The sequence below is a fragment of the Mytilus galloprovincialis genome, chromosome 3, assembly GCF_965363235.1.
Source record: "Mytilus galloprovincialis chromosome 3, xbMytGall1.hap1.1, whole genome shotgun sequence".
Lineage (NCBI taxonomy): Eukaryota > Metazoa > Mollusca > Bivalvia > Mytilida > Mytilidae > Mytilus > Mytilus galloprovincialis.
This window is the reverse complement of record NC_134840.1, coordinates 78,684,970-78,709,642: the sequence shown is the minus strand read 5'-3', so window position 1 is coordinate 78,709,642 and position 24,673 is coordinate 78,684,970. Positions and strand designations below refer to the sequence as shown.

The following is a 24,673-nucleotide window of genomic DNA, read 5'->3' as shown; positions in this document are numbered from 1 at the left end:
TTATGAGTAATTAAATGATAACTATATTTGATATGTGCGTACCTTGCAAGGTCCTCATGCCCATCAGAAAATTTTCACTTGACCTCGACCTCATTTCATGGATCAGTGAACAAGGTTAAGTTTTGGTGGTCAAGTCCATATCTCAGATACTATAAACAATAGGTCTAGTATATTCGGTGTATGGAAGCACTGTAATGTGTACATGTCCAACTGGCAGGTGTCATCTGAACTTGACCTCATTTTCATGGTTCAGTGGTTAAAGTTAAGTTTTTGTGTTTTGGTCTGTTTTTCTCATACGGTATGCAATAGGTTTACTATATTATGTGTATGGAATGATTGTAAGGTGTACATGTCTAGCTGGCATGTGTCATCTGACCTTGACCTCATTTTCATGGTTCAGTAGTCAAAGTTAGGTTTTTAGTTTTGGTCTTTTTTTCTAGTACTATATGCAAAAGGTCAACTATATTTCGTGTATGGAAATATTTTATGATCTATATGTCAGTCGCGCAGGTTTTATTTGACCTTGACCTCATTTTCACGGTTCATTTCTCAGTGTCAAGTTTTTGTGTTTTGGTCTGTTTTTCTAAAACTATAAGCAATAAGTCAACTATATTTGTTGTATTGAAGAATTGTTAGCTGTACATGTCTTCCTAGCATGGTTCATCTGACCTTGACCTCATTTTCATGGTTTGTTGGTCAATGTTTAGTTTTCTTGGTTAATGTTTAGTTTATGTGACAGTTGTAAGTAAGTTTTATATTTAGGACTATCAACATAATATCAATGATGAGTATAGAAGGCGAGACATTTCAGCGTGTGCACTCTTGTTATTTTTAAATATGCAATTCTTGTAAAATACTTTTAAACGTAAAAACATAAATTTCATTCATTACTTCATTGTCTAAAAAAGTTTGCATTTCGAGAGATGAATTACTAACGTCATGTTAAATTTTCAAATCAATTAGTATGCACTGAAACCCTGGTTTTTCCCTTATCAATTGATATATCACCGTCAAAGACAATGACTCATTGTAACCAACATCCAAATGATTGACAAAAAAATCAACTAGTTCTGTTGAACATGTTTTGAATTAAGTGTGGGTATGGATTGAAAGAATTGTTTCACGAAGTAAAAAACCCACAAAAAATCATTGATGGGTTTCAAATATCGCTTTATGAAATTCGTTTGACTTCAATTATTCGTTATGTTCTAGTACCTTAGGTAAGTATTGGTATTTTTCTAACCACAAAGAAGTATGGTTTCCATGAATAGTAGTTACATGAGAATCAATCAGGATTTGGTAAAACATAAATCTAAAAAATGTGTGTTACATATATAAGGTCCGTCATTATATATTTCAACGAAATTGCAAAAATTCCCTATTGTGAACCTCATTTTTCTCGAAAACAAGCACCGTAACATATATATTGTAATACGATTTTTGAAAGGTCGCATCTTTACTTAAATAATATACAAACAATTTCAAGAGGAATTTTGGTAACTTGCTGTCTTAATACGAAAAGTAAGCTTGATAATCAAAATATATTTAAAAAGACCACCGGAGAAAAGCTACAAACAAACCATCATAGTCTGTCAGTATCAGTTAGTAGTGGTAAAATTAAAGTTATGTATAAATACAGATCGAGCCAAAAAGACTTCTCGGTAACGTATTATCTGCGGAATGAAAGATATCAAATTGACATTCCGTTCCTCTGTTCCTCCATAAAATGTTGGCAGAATCTGCATCCATGGGTTGCCTTACTTTCCATCGAATAATGTTATATGTATGAAATATAAATGCATATCAGAAGCAGCTGCAGATTGTACCATCTGCCGATTGATTGTGACTGTATCTATGTCGTCGGTCACTTTATGCTCAATTTAATGACCAGGACGGCTCAACAAGTATTTAAATGCTGCCATGACCTTTTATTGCCTTTTCAATTTTGAATACGAAACTGGTCTTTTTAGTCCTCTTTACATATCACAGACTGCAAGTTGCTTGGAAATCGTTTTGATGGGACATTCATCTTTGACATTTTCTTTGAGAAAGATGCGATAGATCTTCAGACTCTGTTGATCTTTTAAAGTTCGAATATCAAACTGACTATTTGCCGTACGATCCAAAGATTGTACTAATATGAGTTGCCAGAAATTCCCTTGCAAGGATCTGTATCTATTTTTCCTTAATCGTTGATCAATTCATAAAAATTGAAGGAATAATTGAAGGATCAGAAATGGCCTTTAAGTTTTTTGACGATATCTTGAACCACTCGCCCTATTTTACACACTTTTAAATATCCAGACCTATATTCAACTGGCTTTTGGAGACTCTGTTTATACCACCAATAGAAATTTGCTCGAAAATAGTTTTGCACGAGGACTCCAAAAGCATACCAGGAATTTATTAATTAGATCTTTACCAATTACCCTGGACCTTTTTTCTCCATTTATACATCTGGTGTATAACAATTGTTACCGTTATAATCTTGTTTTTAAACGTATATGGAATTATGCTATGTATAAAATTATCAATAACAAGAAATAAAATGTAGATGTCTAACAGAATCGGTATTTTATATATAAAAAGAAAACTCTTTGGTGCGTCCAACATGCCCAACGTTCCTGATTAAACTTTATTCACTTCATGATGTTCATTGAACACAGCACAGCAAAAATAATTTAGTATTTTAAAATCTAATGTATTTCATACAATGTTGTAAAAGCGTTCGCAACGATACTGTGAACGTGTTTTTTTTTTTATTAAATATAGACAATTCTATTATGAAATGAAATCTGATTTCATATCATGACATCTTATATTTCAGTCATGGTACACAAGTTATCATGACATATACTATTTCAGTCATGGTACACAAGTAAGTGGATTAATTGCAGCGGTGAAAGATAACAACCTCTGTGTAGTTGGTGTCGCATATAGTTCCACTCTCATAGGTGAGTGTGATAATATAAGTTAACACAAATTTCAAGAATTATATAGTCCTGGACAGATAAGGAGGAACTGAGACTTAAATGATATAGTATGACATATTTTAATACAATACTTTACCATTACAATTTGATTTTAAAGCTTAGCAAAAGGCACTTTCTTCTTCTATCATTCAAAATTTCTTTTAATTGACGGTAAAAACCAAAACTAGTACAGAATTTATCCGGAAAAGTTATCCGAACAACTGGAGCATGAAAATAAGATCATACTATTATTATAACAGCTTATAGGCTAGCAGGAAGTGATTTCACGCAACTCCTCTTAGAGGTTAAACAAACGAAGCATATAGTTTTAACATATATCACGTGTTTTATTGGAACACGATGTATCTTCCAGACCGACAGTCTGGACATTTCAGTAGCAACACATTTAATAATTGAAAAGCCATAGACAAAATGTATCATTTAGATACTGGCTAACAAATAACAAATACAAATATAGAAACAAAGTTAAAACGAGAAATATTAGAAAATGATGGAATTGTTCATTTGTTTAGAAAATCAATGCAAAAGTTACTTTTATAAAATTCTTCGTTATTGAATTGAAAATTATTTAAAAAACTAAGTCTCCAACTTTCTCAGGCAAAGTTGACGTTAGATGAATTAAGGTACACTTCTTAGGTTCCTTTTTTATATAGCTCGAAACGTGTATATTTATTTTCACCCCTGGCTTTCAAATGGATAAGTTTGAGTGTTCCTTGTGAAGGTAAATCAGGAAAAGTGCTTCGGTTACAAGAAGTGTATAATGTGTTATTCTCATTTAGCGATACATTTGAAGATACGAAGCTGTTCTTATTGATGACCTTGGTGATAATAGAAAAAAAAATAACATCCAGGAGCAAAGGATTATGTTAAAATAATTTAATTTTGGATGTAACGCGTCTTCTGATTGGCTGACGTTATTTTGTTATCAGCCCATAGACATAATTCCGTCCTGATGCCCGTGATGATGCTCTTTAGAAGATAAATCTGTAGATAAGATGTTATCAAAGAGGAAAGGAGGCTAAATATCAAACATATTGATGATATCGTCCGTACAACTTTCGAAGTTGTGATTTCGATTTTGCTATAAAAAGCCCATTTTTCTTTATTTTCTTGAAAACAGCAACTTCTTCAGTGTTCCAAAGTTTTATTCGTCACTCGGAAATATCGTTGCATAGTAAATTGCAAGATTTATTATACACCTTTAGTCAAAAGCGAATGGTATAAAGTGATGGGAAGTTAGACGAACTGTCCGTCTGTCCCTTCGTTCGTCCGTCCGTTTGCATGTTCGTTCGTTCCTTTGCTTCTCCTATAACCTTATCATATTTAAATGAAAATTTTTCAGAATCATAACCATATAATTTCAATCTGCAACTCCTATTGTGTTTTTTGTCCAAATTATTTTTGGGGTTCCCATACAAAAACACGAACTTTGTAATTGTTTGATTTAGGGTGTACTCATTTTGAATCTGCAATTCCTCCTAAACCCCTTACCAAATGCATTGAAACCTTTTCACAATCTTAAACTCTATAATTTTGCTTTTTGAAGAAAATCATTTTGAATTTCTCTTACCAAAGCACTTTGCCATTGCTTTATTTAGGGGGTACCATATCTCCTCCTTTGCCCCGTAGTACAATTAATGCTATTGTGCGCCTCCTATCTTTTTATCAGACTCATTTTTGGGATTTCCCTAACCAAAGCATTGACTTTGCCATTGCTTTTTTATGGTACCCATTTTGTATCCGAACCTCCTTAACCCCGTGTTATAGAATATGGAAACTTTCTCACAATAATAACCATATAATTCTATTGTGGAATTTCTGTAATTGTTTTAAATAAAGGCAGCAGTAGTATGCCGCTGTTCAAAAGTCATAATTCGATTAAGCGAAAACAACTAACTAAAACCGAGGAAACACGTCAACTATCAGAGAAAATCAACGAAACAAAAGAAACAGAATTATTATCAGTGTAGCGAATCATGTGCACATTATAGTAAAGATGTGAATCTCCTTTTCCTAAACTCTTACACAGAATTTGATGAAATTTTCTCAGAATTTTAACCATTGTGCACCTTCTTTTTAGTTTTGATCTCAATTATTTTTCGGGTTCTTCTTACCAAAGCATGAACATCGACTTTTCAATGGGCGGGGTATAACTGTGTGAGCTTAAGTCACAGTACATATAGTTTTCATTAAAGAAGTTTTAATAAAAGTAATTTATATTGATGATCAGATGAGCATTTTGATAAACAATGTTTCGTCTCGAAGGCCCTTTGTTCAATCGTAAGGCAACCCTTAAATGTAACACATACATTGATGAATGAATTGAAAGAATAGAAAAGGATTTAAAAGTAGAGTCACATCCACCGTATGCAAACTATGTACATTTATTTCTCCTTTTTTATTTTTTTAGCAATATCTGTATTTAAAATTGCTAATATCGTACATAGGTTTATGTTTATAAATAAGATGTTGAAAATGTGTGACAGCACAACTAAGTATGTATAAATCACCTTTATTGAGTCTTTCTACATTTGTACAACATACCGGCATCGGAAGAAGTTAAAAATGACGTCAGTGTCCAATAACGAAGAACTTATATCTGGTTTGTATAGTTGGACGTGATAATATAGGGTCGGCGGTAGTATTCACAAAAACCGGGAGATCTACTTGACATTAAGATTAAAATAAAACAAAATATCTAGTATTAAAGTATTTCATAAATTCCAACTAAAACTCTACGATTCTCCTGCAAAAACATCATAACACTTCAAAGAGAAAACCTTCATGCATGATCATTGAATTTGAAGTTTTGCCATTACAACCCATTCCATAGATTTCCGTATGTGTCATCATACAGGTGATGAAAGTTTTAATCAAATTTTTATTAAGGTGTAGGTTCAGAATTTGAATTGCATTTTCCATTGTGTGGGTCGTGAGTCTGAATTTAAAAGACCTGTTTTTATTGGTCTGACAGAGAAGTCATTTTTGTTTTATTTACCATATAAACCGAATTGAGGACAATCTTTGATAGACCTGTCTGGTGTGTCCTGAAGATTGGACGACAATCTGTTTGTGTACAATTTCATGACATATTTTTATATATACATTAGCGATTGTTTGTTGGAAAAAACAATCACCAACATATGTTGTTAATTAAGAAATCAAGCATCTTGACAATTTGAGATATTTTTTTGTTTGAATCAGAGTGATTTTTTTAGGAAGTACGATTTATCCCTCTCTAAGACAAGATACCAGTATCTACGTTGACCATTCTTTTTAATAATGCAAAGCAGGACCAACTCTTTCAATTTATTTTTTAGTTTGAAATTGGGAATACCTGTGTTACTTAATGTTTTAATACTATTGTATTTTTGATGTTTCTGTTATGGTTTCGGTTGGATAATCTAATATGTCTTAATTTGTAGTCCAAATAATTATAAAATTGCCTTTCAATAACATCACTGGCATGAAAATTGTTTGGACGAATATTGTGAAAATAATTGTTTAAAGTTCGAGATTGCATATTAGTTACGTAAGCGCGTCACTGTTTTTTGTATATCCAGTGGTGTTTGTCGTTGATAGAATATGTTCGTTGTTGGTCTGCGGTTTGCATGTTGTGTCGACTATTATATTATTTGATTGTGCGTTTCTCTGTTATGAGTGTGTGTGTTGTATTTCTGTCACATAGTGTTGTCATTTTAGCGATATTTTTTTAACGTTGTCATTAAGCGGGAGGGTTTGCTAGCCATTAAACCAGGTTCTTAAAATGTTCTGTATCAAGTCAGGAATATGGCAGTTGTTATCAAATAGTTCGTTTCTATGTGTGTTGGCATTTGTTTTTGTTGCACTCCGTGTTCCTGTGGTTCATTTTTTTCCCTTTTATAGTTGTTGTGTTTCCCGCGGTTTTGGTTTGTAACCCGATTTTGTTTTCCCTCAATCGATTTATGGCTTTTGAAACACCGGTATACTACTGTTGCCTTTATTTAGATTGTATGAACTCTAAAAGATCTTGGAATTGTTTTAGTATTCACGCCACATCTAGAATATGTAGTTTCACAATAAGTTTCAAGCCCGGGTTTGATTGCTGATAACATTGATGTTTATAATTTTGAAAGAGGTTTCTTGGAGTTCTTGGAAGACCCAGCAATATAACGTTGTTTGTAAGGACACTTATGTAATTAAGGTATCCAATATAATGAAGGAAGTAGATATAGGAGGATGTGGTGTGAGTGCCAATGAGACAACTCTCCATCCAAATAACAATTTAAAAAAAAGTAAATCATCATAGGTCAATGTACGGCCTTCAACACGGAGCCTTGGCTCACACCGAACAAGCTATAAAGGGCCCCAAAATTACTAGTGTAAAACCATTCAAACGGGAAAACCAACGGTCTTATCTATATAAAATAAAAAAAAACGAGAAACTAGAAACACGTATAAATTACATAAACAATCGACAACTACTGTACATCAGATTCCTGACTTATTCCAAAGGAATAAAAACCAGACCTATGATTATCCAGGATCTCCTCCTTAGTAAGTTTCGTGCTGGTATATGTTGAGTTTCTAAGTGAATTGTCAATACCTAATTCATTTTGCAAGTAGTTTATGTAATGTGACTTACACACCACAACGATGTTGTTTGAGGCTTTATCTGTAGGGATAACAACATACTTTTCATGGAGGTAGGACAAGTGCTTCCTACATAAAGAAATGCCTATACCAAGTCAGGAATATCACAGTAGTTTTCCATTCCTTTCATGTGTTTAAGATTTTGATTTTGCAACATCTTGGTCTTTAAAGACTGATAGCATGCATGTTGATAGACCTGTTCATCAGTTTCTGAATTGAATCAATATTCACAGCCGTTATCCATTCTGAAAGAGTATATACGGATTCTTTCTCGTGTTTAACCCATTGCCTGGTATAATCCTCGACTGAATCCATCAGTATTTTATATCTAGCAGGTCATCAATCTATGTCATGTATTTACAAAAATGTACGATGTACTGGTGTTCTGTGTCCAGAACTACTTTGACCGGTTTTCACAATGAACTAAAACGTTCCTAGTTTTGTTTATCGATTCATGACTTTTGAACAGCGGTAAACTTTTTTCGCCTTTATTTAATCTATTTATTTAAACTAGGTATATTCCATTTAGTAGTTACAATCTTTGATATGAAGTACTGTAAAACAACTTAATTTCGCGCATACTTTATTTCGTGTAAATTTATCTCTTGCCAACTTCGCGGCGGTTTATTTTCGCGATCATTTTCTTTCCTTGATTTATTTATGTAAGGGAAGATCAAATTCCACATATTCATGACAACTGAAATTCGTGTTATTTTTCTACTCGCGAAAGTCGCGGAAATTAGTTGGTTTACAGGAGTTATACATCAATTTTGAATGAATCCAAAGCTACAACAGAAGTAGCAATATTGATTTAGGAACATGTCTGATATTGTTCAAATATGACAGCTTGGTGGTCGACCATGTCATTTTCATCTTTTGTGTTTCTAATCAGGTTTACATTTGTGATAAAACAGAAATTATGAATGATGAATTTTTCCTTGTGATGATGCTTAGGACCGTTAATGGTTAATTGTAACAGTATGTTTTATGTATGCAGTTTTTGTTACGTAGTTCTCTCTTCATCCATTTGATGACTCTATTTAAATATTTTGTCAGCATAATATTTGGTAATGTATTGCCGTAAATGATTAAATTCAATGATTGATATAGGTGTTCTTAGGTCTCTAAATTCCTGTATCGTGGACCATAAAATCAATCTGTGTACAATAGCTTACTGCCTTCAACTTACATATTTGTCCATGCTATTTCACACAGTTTATTTCGAACTTTGTTTCTCTTGATGTCACAAGGTCTTTATGTACAACATACAGTGATCTTCTTCAGAGCTTTGAAAGGAGAATTTCCATATTACCTCTGTACTCTATAGACGTTTTAAAAGACTGACAAATTCAGAACTTTGCACAACTGTCAAACAATGTTTAGGTTGCTATAACACCTTGTTAAACCAACAAATGTGTCTGTACCAAATCATGAATATGACAGTTGTTTTACATTCGTTCCGTTGTTTGATATTATCGAGCGTTTGATTTTGTTAGGGTTTATGGACATTCCCCTTTTTTAAATTTCATTTTAAGTTCGGTATAATGTTTATATTTTTTTGCACACAAATGCGTCTAGCTAACTCCTTTTGACGTTATGCAAAAGATAAATCAGTATCAGTTCAAATACGAATTTTATTTTAGTCCAAAGATGCAGCGAATGAAATGCAGGATTAAAGTCGTAACATCAAGTAGTTGCTTCCTTATTATGGAAAAATTGTATGATAATTCAGATAGATCATAATTATAACTTTAGAGTATAACATTATGAATAAGTTGTAAATTGACGTGACTACTGACTCTTGAGTGGAAAGTGGTGTTAATGTCCGGAAACGCTGTCCTTGATGTGTTGATGCCAGTAACATAATATAATATCATATCACAAATAGTGCAAAACCCTGATTTGATATCAATTTACGTCTAACAAAGATGTTATATCAAACAATCGCTCATCCTAACACGTTTGCAAGCCCCGCATGCATGACGTTTGGTAGTTACCTTTATGCACCAAATATTGGAAGTATCTCATTAGAAACCCACAGATATACCTATTAAATCTTGATCTCAATTCCATTTACCCTCTATCAAAAGTATTTCCCTGTATACAATAAAGGTGTTATGCTTTACAGAAACTGTACAGCATATGAGACATGATTTATTTCTTTTAAAGGAATTCGGATATTGGGTAGCTTTGCTATATCAGATTCAGAGGAAGCTGAAGGTCTTTCTCACTATCTGTCAAATGTTGATATATACAGCAATAGCTGGGGACCTCCTGATAAAACTGGTTTTACTGGTCCTGGTTCAGTGACAAAGGCAGCATTGCTGAATGGAGTGACTAATGTAAGTTCTTTTTTGTGTCGTTGGGTTAATATCTAATTGACATATTGTTCTAGTTTTTCACGAATGAAATATTATTAGTTTATTATTTGAAATGGTGTTGTCCCGGTTTACATGAAGTATAGAATTATGAATCTACAATATTTTACTCGCTGGCGTTGGACATATACTTATCACATTGACACATTTAGCCTCATTTTTCTATCTTCTGCATCTCTTCAGGTATCACTACAAACCAGTAAAAGGCCTACATCTGTACTCGACTGTACTGGTTTTTACTCAACAAGTCTGAATTGGACTGAAATTTACTTGATAATAACCGACTGTAGTCTGAACCATACTAAACTGTACTCACCAGAACTTAACCATTTGATACGCGTCTGAACCATGCTCGGCCTAGACTGAACCATGCTCTACTTAGTCTGAACCATACTCGACCTAGTCTGAACCATACTCGACCAAGTCTTAACCAACCTAGCTCTATTTTTGGTATCTATGTATTGTATTTCAGCAATTTCGAAACCGTTTTAATATCAGCTATTTCCCCTGGCTAGAAATTTGAACAACAATTTGAAATTAAAAATATTCAACATAGCATTTAAACCAAAATTTCACAATAAACATTATATAATTTCAACACCATATTCATCAAAACATACATGTGTATATCACCTTTAAAAATAAAAATAAAACAAGCTGATCAAATAATCTCAAAACTGAATTGTGACTAATATTTTCAATGTTATTCAAAATTTTTTGAATGTTTCAGATATATTTTATGGTTACTGAACCATTTTCACCATTAACTTTAAACCTAGTAGAGATTTATGGTGTCAGTTGAGTTTAGTTAAAAATGCAGTGAATTTTTTTTTATTTATTAAAATATATATATAAAATAGTTATAAACTTGATAAATTTAAAAAATGACACCTTTTTTTTGTAAAACCAAGAATTTAATGTAATCATGATAATAGAACTTCCATATCAATCATTGATAACCTTTTAAAAAAGGAAATGTGTTCCAAAGGTTCAGTAAAAAAAATCAATTAGATTTAAATAATTTTTTTTCAAAATTAAAGACGTGGCATATAAGAAGCACTTTAATAAGGTTTACTTACCTCAGTACATGTGTTTTTTACAAGTAAAAGGAAAGCCCGATTTTTCTTAAACTCGTGTATTATTTATCTAGTGAATTCAAAAGGCCTTGCGATTTAAGTTGAACAGAATGTTGCAATTTTGAATGCATGTTATTTAGAATTTAATACTCTCTGACCATGTGTGATCTGTTTAATGAGTTTGCCCCAAGCAGGAGGTATTACTTTATACTTCATCACCAATCATTAGAACAATTTTATTAATTTCTTTAATTTTTTATCACTTTTTGATATATATTATAATATGATATATCCCAAATTATAATAATAGATAAATTTCTAATATAAGGTTAAACAATTTCAGTGATTTTGTTGGCTGTTGTTATCTCATTGCAAAGATAATTATATAACTAGTGTGTGTAACCATAAAACCTGTGTAGTTTTTATTTAAAAATTTAGAAAAATTAAGTTTAAAAAAAACACATGCCAAACAAGAAGCACCTTAATAAGTTTTTATTACCCTCAGTATAGGTGTGGTTTTTAGGTAAAAGAAAATCTATTTTTAACAAAACTTTTAAACTTTTAAAATTAATATGATTTAATTATTATATAAGATAATTTGATTTAACTATCTCTATTTGATAAATCTGTGAATCATGTAAGGATGTAAGAATCTGTTTTTATATGTATTTTTATTTTATTGTGGCTGTTGTCATGTCAGTTAAAAAGAAATTTATTTTAACAGTTAAAATTAAAAAAAGGTAGAGGTTATTTGGTCAAGTATGGTTCAGACTGGTTGAGTATTGTTCAGACCTTTGGTTGCGTATGGTTTAGACTGAAAAAATAGGTCCAGTACAGGTCGAGAATGGGTTAAGACTGTTTCAGACTGGTCGAGTAATAGTTCAGACTATTTTCAATGGCTAAGATAAGGGTCAAGTAAAAATCAGTACAGTCAAGTATGGTTAAGACTGGGGTCGAGTAATGTCCAGTAAAATTCAGACCAATTCAGACTGGTCGAGTAAAAATTAGTACAATCGAGTACAAATATAGGCCATTTTAGACTTTTACTGGTTTGTAGTGGATATGTAGATCCTTATCATTTGAACTGTTCGTCTATCAAATTAAAATTTCGAGGTATTGCGCGAAATAGGAAAGCAGGAGAAGGTATTTACGGTAAACGTCGATTATACAACAACACAGCTACAAAAATAACCAAACGACATCCAGGGGCAACACATAGCCTTCAAAATAGAAAGGTGTAAATAAATTTGACGGAAACAATTAAATTTCTGTCATCAACACCCATGTTCCAAATAACGAAAAAAAAAAAAGATACGATATGCATTTTAATAAATTTAAAATTTGCATGTTTAATTAAAAAACGCACTATATTTTACATTAGTTCGGAATTTGCAGATCCATTTCCTTAGAAGAAATATAGCTGACTCAATCTTAAGATCTTTCCTAAAACATACCTTTCTTAAACATAAGAATGCTAGCTTATGATACTTCTGGTCAACTCTAAATGCAATGGAATGTTTTTTTGAAAATCCAGTATTAGACCGACTATTTACCCGAAAATTTAAGCTGATTGAACCTATTTTATAAAATTTGAGTTTGGTCATTGTTATCCGTGAAAATAGAATAGTTGTTGAGCGATAAAAACGTTTTAGCGCTTCTTGTTATATAAGGTATCTGCATATTGCAGGGAAGGAACGGTAAAGGTGCTATTTACATTTGGGCAGCAGGTAATGGAGAGTCAATAGATAACTGTAATGCTGACGGCTATGTAAATAGTATTTATACTGTAGCCATTTCTAGTGCAATGATTGGTCAAAATGCATGGTACTCTGAAGTATGTGCTCCTGTCTTAGCTGTAGCATATGGTGGCAGCGAGGATGACAGATACCTGGTAAGTCTAGAATTTTACCATGATAAAACCTTTGGAGGGAGTTACAGGGACGGTAATCAATATTTATCAAGCCATTTGTCATGCGCATATATTTTTGTGGTGTTTTTTGTGGAGAGAAAGACAAGTATTATGTAGATCAATAAACTGATTAAAACAGTTATTGGTAGAAATGGAGTAAATTTTAAAAATGAAAAACATGTACTATTTTGTTTTTCAAAATTCCTGTTTCCAATGGTTATTTATATTGTTACAGAATTGTTTTGTATTAGGTATTTGATTTTATGGATTTTATGGATTTATTGGAACTCCTGATTATATTCCATTTGTAATTGATTTTAATATCCATTATTATGACTATACCCACTGCAAATTCAGTACTGATCTGTGTTGACAGACACGTTATTCTCATGTCAATAATTGATTGTTATTTTTGTTTAAATTTCAGTTCCAAACATTTCTGACTCAACACGGGATTTAACGTTCTTCTTCCAACGAGACTATGTATTCATATCCCCTCCCTTCATCATTGCTGTCAGCCAAGCTGACCCCATTTCTATATACTAGTCAACCTTTATATGTACTTATGTTATTATGCACGACACATTTTCCGGGAATAACCTTCACTAAGCACCCTTCAGACAAAAACTGTTAGAAACCAAATATACAAAGCATTTGGTAGCAATAAAAAAGATCTTGCGTATCTCAGCATGGAATGGCATTTATTCAAACAATATCTGCATTAATCTTAGTCTTCATGGAATCCGACTTATGTATGTCTTAATCTTTGCAAAATTTGATCAGTACAAATAAATTAATATTTGTCTAATTTGGTCTGTATGAGACTTGGTGAAATTGATTGCAACGGTTACTGTGGATTAGAGATATGATCACCCGGACTTATTCCATCTTGCATTCAGATCCATGCTGTCGTAGAGTCTGCATTTTGGCGGGATATATAAGTACTCAGTCACGTCCTTGTAGAAAGGGAACGTATAATACTAGACCAGTCATGGGAGAGTGTCGATCCTTTTGATCCAGGAGACCCACTTTGAAATATTTGCCACTGGACATAAAGTAAACAAAAATCAATATAGGTTCCAATCTATCTCGTGTTTATTTGATCATTTTAAACGGTTTCTAGAACTATTACATGTATTACGAATAATTATAAAAATATAGTCACAAAGAATTAAATTTCATTCACCGTTATTTATATATATATCCTCGAAGAAAATTGATGTTAGTGATATCTGAATGTAAAATCCCACGTGAATCATTTTATACCTGATTTCTAAAGATATTTTTAAAAGATACATAACAGACAATAATAACCTTGATAAACCTCACGTTATAACGTTAACTAAGATGTCTAATGATATATCAACAACGAAATTGTCATTTGTAACAAAGACATCAAAGGAAAATCAAATTAAAATATATTAAGGATGTAGTCAGGTCAGGTTTGTGAATTTAAGCAGATTCTAGATTTTTTTCTTACGATATGAGACCCAAATAATGCCAATGCTAAATATAAGGTAAAATTCCGAGTCAGCTTACTTTTCCCGCCATTTAAAAAATCAAATACCTTAAAAAGGAGTTCCATAACCTATTAATATTTTTAGCTGATTTTGTTCCTTTACTAAAGCTTTTCTGACTTATATTATCAAATCTTAATTTTCGATTTTTTTTTAATTTCACGTAACTACATCCTTTATTTCAGACAACTACTACAACGTCATCAGGATGTAAAAGTGATGGTATCCAGGGGACGTCGTACGCAGCACCTTTAGCGTCTGGTATAGTTGCCCTGACACTGGAGGCGAAGTAAGTTCTTTAAGCCACTATTGATTTCTTTAACACACGAGGCAAGGTAAATATCATAACGTTTAGTCACTTTTATTTTGCTCAAAATTTGATGCAATCAATTCTGAATTTTTCCTCCTGCTTGAAATAGATAAAAATGCTGCTGAAACTGCTGACTCGTTTCACAAAAACATACGCATTAGAACATTTTGTAGCTTTCTGTCCTGTTGATGACGTTGCTACAGGGATCTTTTACAGCCACAGATATTAGAGTGAAGGGAGGCATGATTTCATGTAGCAGGTTAAAAACTTTGTGCTTGGTTATAGTAAAATGTAACTGCAAGCATAATTTAATACAACATAATACTATTCATTATCGGTGTGTTTATACTAGAGGATTTGTTATCAATTATATGATTGAATATCGTTAATCTATAGCCAAATCTTTTATGTCCCCGCCGCAGCGGAGGACGCATTAAGTGTTACCCCTTGTCCGTCCGTCCGTCCGTACGTACGTACGTACGTCCCACAATTTGTTTTCGTTCTTTAACTTTAGTTTGCATCAAACAAATGTTATGAAATTTATACACAATGCTTATTACCACAAAACACAGATCAAGTTCTAATTTGGGTGGCGGCACTTTTACCGTTCTTGAGTTATGCCCCTATATAACGTTATATGCAAGCGAGGGAGTCATATGTGTCCGATGGACACATTTTCAATTTATTTTATCTACTGGTTATAAGTGTATGGTATTTAATGTGTAACCTCTTTAAGCCAATTGATCGAGATTGAAAGAAGAAGGACATACTTACCCTGCCACATGTTTATGTGATTTTCCGAAATATGTAACTTCTTATTGGGTTTTCTTTTGTCATATCTTTATGTCTTTTTATTACTTTAAAGGAATCTGGTGTTGATGACAAATATGTGTTACCTCGTGGTAAATGTTTTCACTACTTTTCAGCACTTCTGTGTTGGCAAAAAATATCATTGTTCACAAAACTTTGAACATTCTTTGAATTGTTCGAAATTCGTTGGATTTTCTAACCCCAGCTAAAGATAACCTGAGCGATAAGTGCGCATCTGTTGCAGTAAGATTGGTACCTTTAATCTTATTAGATGTATTTGGCCAAACTTTTTGGGATTTTTGGTCCTCAATGCTTTTCAACTTCAAACTTGATTTGGTCCTTTAATTATATGATTAGAGCGTCGCTAATACTAGAAAGTATTGGTTTTCGACACTCGCTTTCTGGCGTACAGAAAACCTGGTATCTTTGATTTTTTTTCTAGGCTGGAGGCGATTCCGAGATTAGAAATTGTACAGACATCTGTCCATTGTTGAAGTCTGTATGATGATCTCTAGATTTTTTTGGTATTTCGTCCCCCACCGCGAGCGCATCCGTTGGACATAATAATATTCTTCGCGTCCCGTCTGCCGTTCGTCCGACTATTTCACAGAACGCTTTTATACTTGGTAGAATTATTTTTCATCATATTCGTTAAACCAATTTGAATGTATCTCATTTTTACAAAGTTTATGGACTTTAATAGATTTTTACTACAAACTTGTGAACGCAATTTCTAAGGATTATTTGCCTAATGAATATCTAATGAGTTTTATTTTCAATGTTGATATCTGTCTTTTTTTCAGTAACCTTTAAGGTGACTTTTTGATAATGTTATTTAATATACTCGGTGATACATATCATATACAATTGTGTACTGAAACGTTTACATTGCATGTTAAGAGTTTATTTCATTTTATTGATATATTTTATTTACTTTTCCAATTTATTCCCCATTATAGTTCCGATCTAACTTGGAGAGACATCCAACATCTGATAGTTTTCACATCAAACAGGAATGGTTTGAATGACACCTACTCTGATTGGTCAATGAATGGGGCAAATAAAGAATGTGAGTTTTTTTTTAAGTAATTACGATTTCAAAACTGATCTTGGATGATCTATGCGAGTAAAACTTTGCATTCAAAAACAAATCTAGATAACCACTTTTTTGGTCCTGAATTTAGCATTTAGCATTTAGGCCATTAACACCAATATAAACACGTTAGTGTTAATTGGTAAACATTCTTTTGTCATCAAACACTATTTCTCTTCATCTGAAAATATCTGTTTTGGTTTATTAATTGATTGAAAACTCAATTATTAGTATCAGCCACATTATAACGGATTGACCTTTTCGAGATTTCAGATAAACCACCACAGTTACACTCATAGTCTTTCACAACATCAAAGATACTGTGTGTGTGTGTGTTAATGGAAAATCTTTGATGATGTTTGTTGAATTTATTTACAGCTTTTTAAGATTGGGACGATTTACATATTAAGTAGAACCGGATATATTTTGTAAACATTTGTGTATTGTTATATTGACCTCTACATGTCTTTTTTAAACGTTGGGTTGATTTTATAACGGCGTAGACCTTATATCATTGTTTCTCTAATGCTTTGTCAATTTAACCTTTTCTGGACCCATTGTATGAGAATATTTAATCAGCATATGGTTGCCACTGATCTCAGTAGATAATTGGCTTAGTTAGAGGGTCATAACCATTATCAAGTCACTGAATGGATGGAATGGTGTTAGAGAAATTGACAACTTTGTGGAATGTAGAAGGCACTCGAAGGGGATTTTCGTTTATCAAAAATGAAAATTTGTTTGAAAATCATAGAGAAACAGATTTTTACAAAGTTACTCGTGGATTATCGAAATTATCCAATCTCGATAGTTATATAATCAAATTTTAACTATCTCTATTGGATAAATCCGATAATTCACTGGTACTAATGTAAGAATCTATAAATCTATCATGTTTTACAAAATAATTAAGTACATACTGAAGGCAATAAGAATTCAAAAGTAAAAGAATGACACGAAAATCTATGCAAACAGAAAAAAATGAAAAACAAACAACGGTCTACAATACGAAAAACGAAAAAAAAAACCCAAACATATATCTAAATATTCAGATGCTCTGGAAGGGTTAGAAATTCCTAGGTAAATTATGGTACTCGTCGTGTTGCCCAGAACAAATAAAAATCATGTGGAAACTCAAATTAGATGAAAAGATTCTTCCAGCAATGACAGGGGAAAGATAATGTAATTATTTAAAAACAGGACATCTTTTTAATTGCGAAAAGTAATATATATTATTCTTCAGAAACCCCCGTTTGGTCGTACACAGGAACAATTCGAGACAACTGGAAAATATCAATTAATCACAGGCATGCCAACTTTAAATTATTCATATTGGTATTACCAATGTCATTTCAACTGATCGGGCGGAGCTTACGTTTTAATTTGCATAAGGACAGTCTATTTAAAGATGTGTGTGATTAGGATGATTGCCGTTATAATTATTACTGATTTCTAATCACCTATCACTGCCATCAAAGGAATTTACAAAAGAATAACTGGACACTTCATTGATGAGTTTATCCTAAAACACCTATCTATAGATGGAATGGTTTATTATGAGCGAAACGGTTAAACTCCGCCCAGTCAAGTGAAATAAATTGAGTAATAATATCAGTTTGAGTCTGTCAAAAAGGGAGAGTTAAATGATGAATACTGATAGCATTATATTTTGTATTTTTAGTCAGTCAGATTCTTGGTTTTGGTTTAATGGACGCTGATGCTATGGTGAGCTATGGTAAAATCTGGGTAACAGTTCCAACACAACAAAATTGCACTACATCTACCAGGTCTCCTTCATTGTAAGTATTTATCTTAGATTATTATGATAAATGGGCCTAAACAATTATATTAAAAGTCTGTATTGCCCTTTAAAATGAGTATACACCGATGTTTCATATCTCAAAAGTCCAGATAGAAAAAATGGAAATGAGAATTATAGGAATCGCATAAACCCTCATCGCATATCCAGGCACATGGTTTTAATATCATATTCAGAAGTATGTATCAAAGCCTTGACAATACCATAAACTGTGGTAATAAGATGTTTATATTTCCACTGCAAACATGTTGGATAAAAGACCATTGCGCATTGTGGGTAGTTAGTTGTACCGGAAATGCACAATTTCATTATTCCGAAATTTGTATTGATTAAGAATTAGACCAGGCAAACTCGCACATGCTGTCATTGAAGCCAAATGAATGTAAACATATTAATTTTCAAATAACAAATACACCAATCTATTGTGGATGATTTCAAATTAATTAGATAGTATCCAAATATTCTAAGAAATACATTGACGTACGTTTATCGTGTTTTATATAAAACAGACACGAATCAAGACTCGAGGCGTGCAATGACATCTCACATTTACAGCTGTTGACAAATATTTAAAAACAAAAATAAAAACTACTTAGATAACATTTATACGGATGTAATTTGGTGGAAATAAAAACAGCTTATTCCTTTCAGCTTGTTTGAAAGTTTGAGTTTAAATATTTAGTGCAATAATTAAAAAAAAATATCCTATAAAGTCTGCAAATGTCCCCAAATTGCCAGCCGCCTTGTAGAAACAGAGAGAGCTAATATCTTTGCAAAAGATAGGCGAAAGATACTAAAGTGATATTCAAACCTTTTTAACAGAGAAAAATATAAATCCACTTTTATATTTGCACGATTTGGAGTTTGTCATGTTAGATATTGATTCAAAACTACAAAGCTGGCAGTTGGACTTTTAAAGTCTTTGAAAACAGATATAAAAAGGCGGCAAAACCCGGCTTTTATAATGCAGTAGATCGCAATCCTTTCATTCATACTACCAAAACGCAATTAAATTACCTCGATTTTAAAGCTATAAATAGCTGAAATTTACATACAATTTGCTAAGAGGTTATTTCGTTAGAAAATAAGTGTCGGTTGACTATACAATCAGCTGACTTAAGGATCAGCAATGATCATACTCCGATTGATTTATAAAACAAACATTTCAGAATCTCAAATGTTAAATTCGTCTCCGATTTTTCAAACTTATGAAAAACCACCTTTGAACGTACACTTCAATCTGTATGAAGATATATAGCTAGACTGAAAAAAAAAGTTCGATCGTCTCCATTTGTAAACAAGTAAAAACTATGACGTAAGTTTGACCAACTCTTTTGCTGTTGATCTATTCTATAGATTTTCTAAAGAAACACAATGAAAAGTGCAAGTGGTCTATACATGTAATGTTTGTCCTTTTTATAATCATCTAGAGTCATCAAATGACAAATGACTATTTATACATTCTTTCTGTATATTTATGATAGCCTACGTCCATTAGTTCGTCCAGTATGAGGTAACAGTTTTAGAATTGTAGTTTTTACCATACAGGTGTGGTCACATCAACTTGAAACTTAGTACACATGTTTCATTCTGATGTGAAATTTGCAAATTATACGCCAAAAAACAGGTTTCATCAATAACACATGATTCACTGAACACACAAATGTGATAATTGTAAATAAGTATACTCTCAGGTAAAAGTTTTTGGTTAAGATAGTTTACCTGGAACTGTTGGTCTCGTCTGTTTTGTACATTTTGTCATGTCGGGGTCTTTTATAGCTTACTATGCAATAGGGATTTTGCTAACTGTTCAAGGCCGTACGATAGTTTGTAACATCAACGTTATTTGGTCACTGGTGGAAAGCTGTCTCATTATCAAGCATACCACATCTTCTTATTCTAATCTAAGAAGTCACATTTTGATATGCAAATGACAGTTTTAAATAAAAACATCAAATAGAACACGTCAACAACTCTAATTTTGTTTTACTTTAGAAGTATACCTGCGACTTGAGAAAAAAAAACAACTTACACAAGTGTTTGTGTTTGTCAATTGGAATGTATTTTTTTAGCATTTTATGAATTTTTCTATTGAATCATAACTAGACCAAAACATAATTCGTGTTTCAAACAATAATTAACTATAAAATATATCTATTAATTTGATATTAACAATTGATTTTACTATATCCTAAATCTACCATATTTTGATAAATGATATGCTATTTTCCACAATGGAAATCGCACTTAGAGAACATATCTTAAAAGAAAAATTAGACTTTTTAAAGTGAACATATTGTCGGAAAAAAAAACAGGTTCGAACCAGTTTATACAATAAAACATAGTATTTATTGATTTTCCTTACGAAATCAAGCAATCTGGCAAAAAAAACGTTCATCAGTTCATCAAACGTGAGCTGTTTTGATAGCAACTACAATTTCATAGATCTTATAAATATGGGTAGAATTTTTACCGCTATTAGATGAAAAAAATTGACAAAATAGTCAACACAAATAAACCAAGCTAGTGAATATACAATAACCTGAACACATAAAAACTCACATTTTTGCACAAGAAGCATTTTTCTGTATAATCAGTTAAAAGATCATTTAAGGATTTGCTCATGGTTATCACTTTTCCTTAAACTAACTTTTAAAATGTTTCACAATGCGTTCTTTTCTAGGCATTACACATTTTGCTAGATAATTCTATAGCCTTACTTAAAAAAAACAATTCTTGCAAAATATTTTGAGATTTATATAAAAATAGGAAGATGTGGCATGATTGCAATTTAGACAACTATCGACAAGAGACCACTTTATGCAGGTGTAAGCAACAATAAGTCACCGGCGTGTATTTCAAAATTTTGTAAAAGTATCGTGTGTACCTTACAGGAGCACCAGTACTTCGGCCTCTGATTCTATTGCTGTAACATCTGGTGATTGTTCATCGGTAAACTATCTTGAGCACGTGGTAGCTGACATTACATTCTCCTACACAAACTTCAGAGGTGTTACGGAGATGTACTTGGTATCTCCATCTGGTACCAAAAGTCATCTGTTGCACTACAGAAATCAGGACGCTAACGATAATTCTGCAGCAGGGAGTCTAACCTGGAATTTTATGTCAGTTCATTTTTGGAATGAAAATCCTATTGGAAGCTGGACCCTGGAAATAAGACCAAACTTGGCGTTCTCAAATGTCGTAACTGGTAAAGCAATATAATTTTAACTTTTGTAGTTTTGATGTCAAAGCATAATAAAACATTCTCATAAACATAACAGCGATAAACTTGGTAAGCTAGATGGGCGTTTTGTCTACATAAAACTCGTCAATGGCGTTCGAAACAAAACAGTTGGAAGGTCAAATCAAATACGAATTTGAAGAGTATTAAAAGCCATAAAAGTCCTATATCCTTGTAGATAAAGCGAAAGGCTAATCCTACTTGGACATTTTGAGAACCTAACATTGAATAATTACAAAATTCTAGTTTTATGTTCCATAAACTTGAGACAATAGATTTTTGTTTATCCCTGGTCGATTTTTTAATCTAGGTGTAATAATTTAAAACGTTAAATAATTTGCCTGTAAGGGACATGTTTCTTTAAGCAGATATAAGTCAATGCAAGCCTAGGCAATATAGCAGAAGATTAGTTGCAATTGGTCCCCTACACAAGAGTAAAATAAAATTATGTCTCGTACAGGAGGGGGGCTTTCGTAAACGGACATGTATATAAATGAAAAGTTGTGTTTGAAATGATTTTTTTGAAAATTTTGTTTTATGTTATAACATAAATGGAAAGACCATCACTACAAACCAGTAAAAGTCTGAAATGGCCTATATCTGTACTCGATTAAACTGATTTTTACTCGACCAGTCTGAATTTGTCTGAAATTTACTTGATAATACTCGACTGTAGTCTGAACCATACTTATCAGTCTGAACTTGTACTCGACCTTTACTCGACCAGTACTTAACCATTTTATACGTGTCTGAACCATGCTCGACCTAGTCTGAACCATGCTCGACCCAGTCTGAACCATACTCGACCTAGTCTGAACCATACTCGACCAAGTCTTAACCAACCTAGACCTATTTTTATACGCCCGTCAAAATTTTGACGGGACGTATTATGGTATACAAATGTCCGGTGTCCGTCCGTCCGTCCGTTCGTCCGTCTGTCGGTCTGTCTGTCCGTCCGTCTGTCTGTCCGGCGTAAACATGTCGCACCGTAACTTGAGAACGACTTATCCAAATTTCATGAAACTTAACATAGTTGTTTCTTATGATGGTCAAATGATCTGTATACTTTTTGGTGAAAATAAGATTAAAACTTTTTGAGAAACGGCACTTTGTAACTAAAACAGGGGTGTGTTTTTACACATGTCGCACCGTATCTCAAAAACGATTCTTGATTATGGCTTAAAACTTCAAACACTTCTTAGTTATATTAATCTTAATATCTGTATACTTTTTGGTGATGATTCAAAATTTTATTTTTGAGTTATTGAGTATTTTGTAAAAAAGGGGGAGGGTTTTTTTTACATGTCGCACCATATCTCAAAAACGATTTATGATTATTACTTAAAACTTTACACATGTCTTTGTTATATTAATCTAAAGATCTGTATACTTTTTGGAGATGATTCAAAATTTCATTTTTGAGTTATTGAGTATTTTGTAAAAAAGGGGGAGGTTTTTTTTACATGTTGTGCCGTATCTCAAAAACAATGTATGATTATTGCTTAAAACTTTACACACTTCTTTGTTATATTAATCTAAAGATCTGTATACTTTTTGGTGATGATTCAAAACTTTATTTTGGAGTTATTGAGTATTTTGTTAAACAGGGGAGGGTTTTTTTTACATGTTGCACCGTATCTCAAAAATAATTTATGATTATTGCTTAAAACTTTACACACTTCTTTGTTATATTAATCTAAAGATCTGTATACTTTTTGGTTTTGATTCAAAATATAATTTTAGTGATATTTAGTTTTTTGTAAAAAAAAAAATAGGGTTGGGGGTTTCACATGTCTCGCCGTGTCTCAAAAACAATATATGGTTATGGCTTAAAACTTTCTCAGAAACTATTTATGATTATCGCATAAAACTTCCACACAAGACGTCGGGCGTATCATGTGCTCATGGCGCAGCTGTTTATTTGAATCTATCTATTGTATTTCATCAATTTAGGAACTGTTTTAACAACAGCTATTTCCCCTAGCTTGAAATTTGAACAACTATTTGAAATTAAAAATGTATTCAATATATATATATAGCATTGAAACCAAAATTTCACAATAAACATAATATAACTTCAACACCATATTCATCAACACTTACATATATATATATTACCTCTAAAATTAAAATTAAACAAGCTGATCAAGTAATCTCAAAACTGAATTGTGATTAATATTTTCAATGTTATTAAAATATTTTTGAATGTTTCAGATATGTTTTATGGTGATTGGACAATTTTCACCATTAACTTAAGCCTAGTATAAATTTCTGGTGTCAGTTGAGTATAGTTAATAATGCAGTGAACATTTTTTTTTTATTGAAATATATATAAAATAGTAGATAAAGCAACTTAATAAATTTAAAAAATGACACCTTTGTTTTGTAAAACCAAGAATTTGATATAATCATGATAATAGAACTTCCATAGCAATCCTTGATAACCTTTTAAAAAAGGAAATGTGTTCCAAAGTTGCAGTAAAAATCTATTTCAATTAAATTTAAATAATTTTTGTCAAAATTAAAGACATGGTACACAAGACGCACTTTAATAAGGTTTAATTACCTCAGTACATGTGCGTTTTACAGGTAAAAAGAAAGCCATATTTTTCTTAAACTCGTGTATTACTTATCTAGTGAATTCAAAAGGCCTTGCGATTTAAGTTAAACAGGATGTTGCAATTTTGAATGCGTGAATTTAATACTCTCTGATATGTCTGACCAGGTGTGATCTTTTTACTGAGTTTGCCTCAAGCAGGAGGTATTACTTTAACTTCACCACTAATCAGAAGAACAATTTTATTAATTTCTTTATTGTTCTATACCTTTTTGATTATAATAATAGATCTATTTCTAATATAAGGTTAAACAATTTCACTGATTTTGTTGGCT

The 24,673-nt window shown here is 32.2% G+C and overlaps 1 protein-coding gene across 1 annotated transcript in view; it reads left to right on the top strand.

Annotated features, from left to right (window-relative positions):
* Positions 1-7,188: 7,188 nt before the first annotated feature.
* Positions 7,189-24,673, top strand: part of LOC143066819 (furin-like) — a 35,044-nt gene continuing 17,559 nt past the window's right edge. The window contains exons 1-7 of the mRNA XM_076239629.1: positions 7,189-7,216; positions 9,795-9,967; positions 12,767-12,970; positions 14,691-14,794; positions 16,585-16,694; positions 18,400-18,517; positions 21,432-21,748. Of these exons, the coding sequence (XP_076095744.1) occupies positions 7,189-7,216; positions 9,795-9,967; positions 12,767-12,970; positions 14,691-14,794; positions 16,585-16,694; positions 18,400-18,517; positions 21,432-21,748 (1,054 nt within the window). The remainder of the gene's footprint in view (positions 7,217-9,794; positions 9,968-12,766; positions 12,971-14,690; positions 14,795-16,584; positions 16,695-18,399; positions 18,518-21,431; positions 21,749-24,673) is intronic.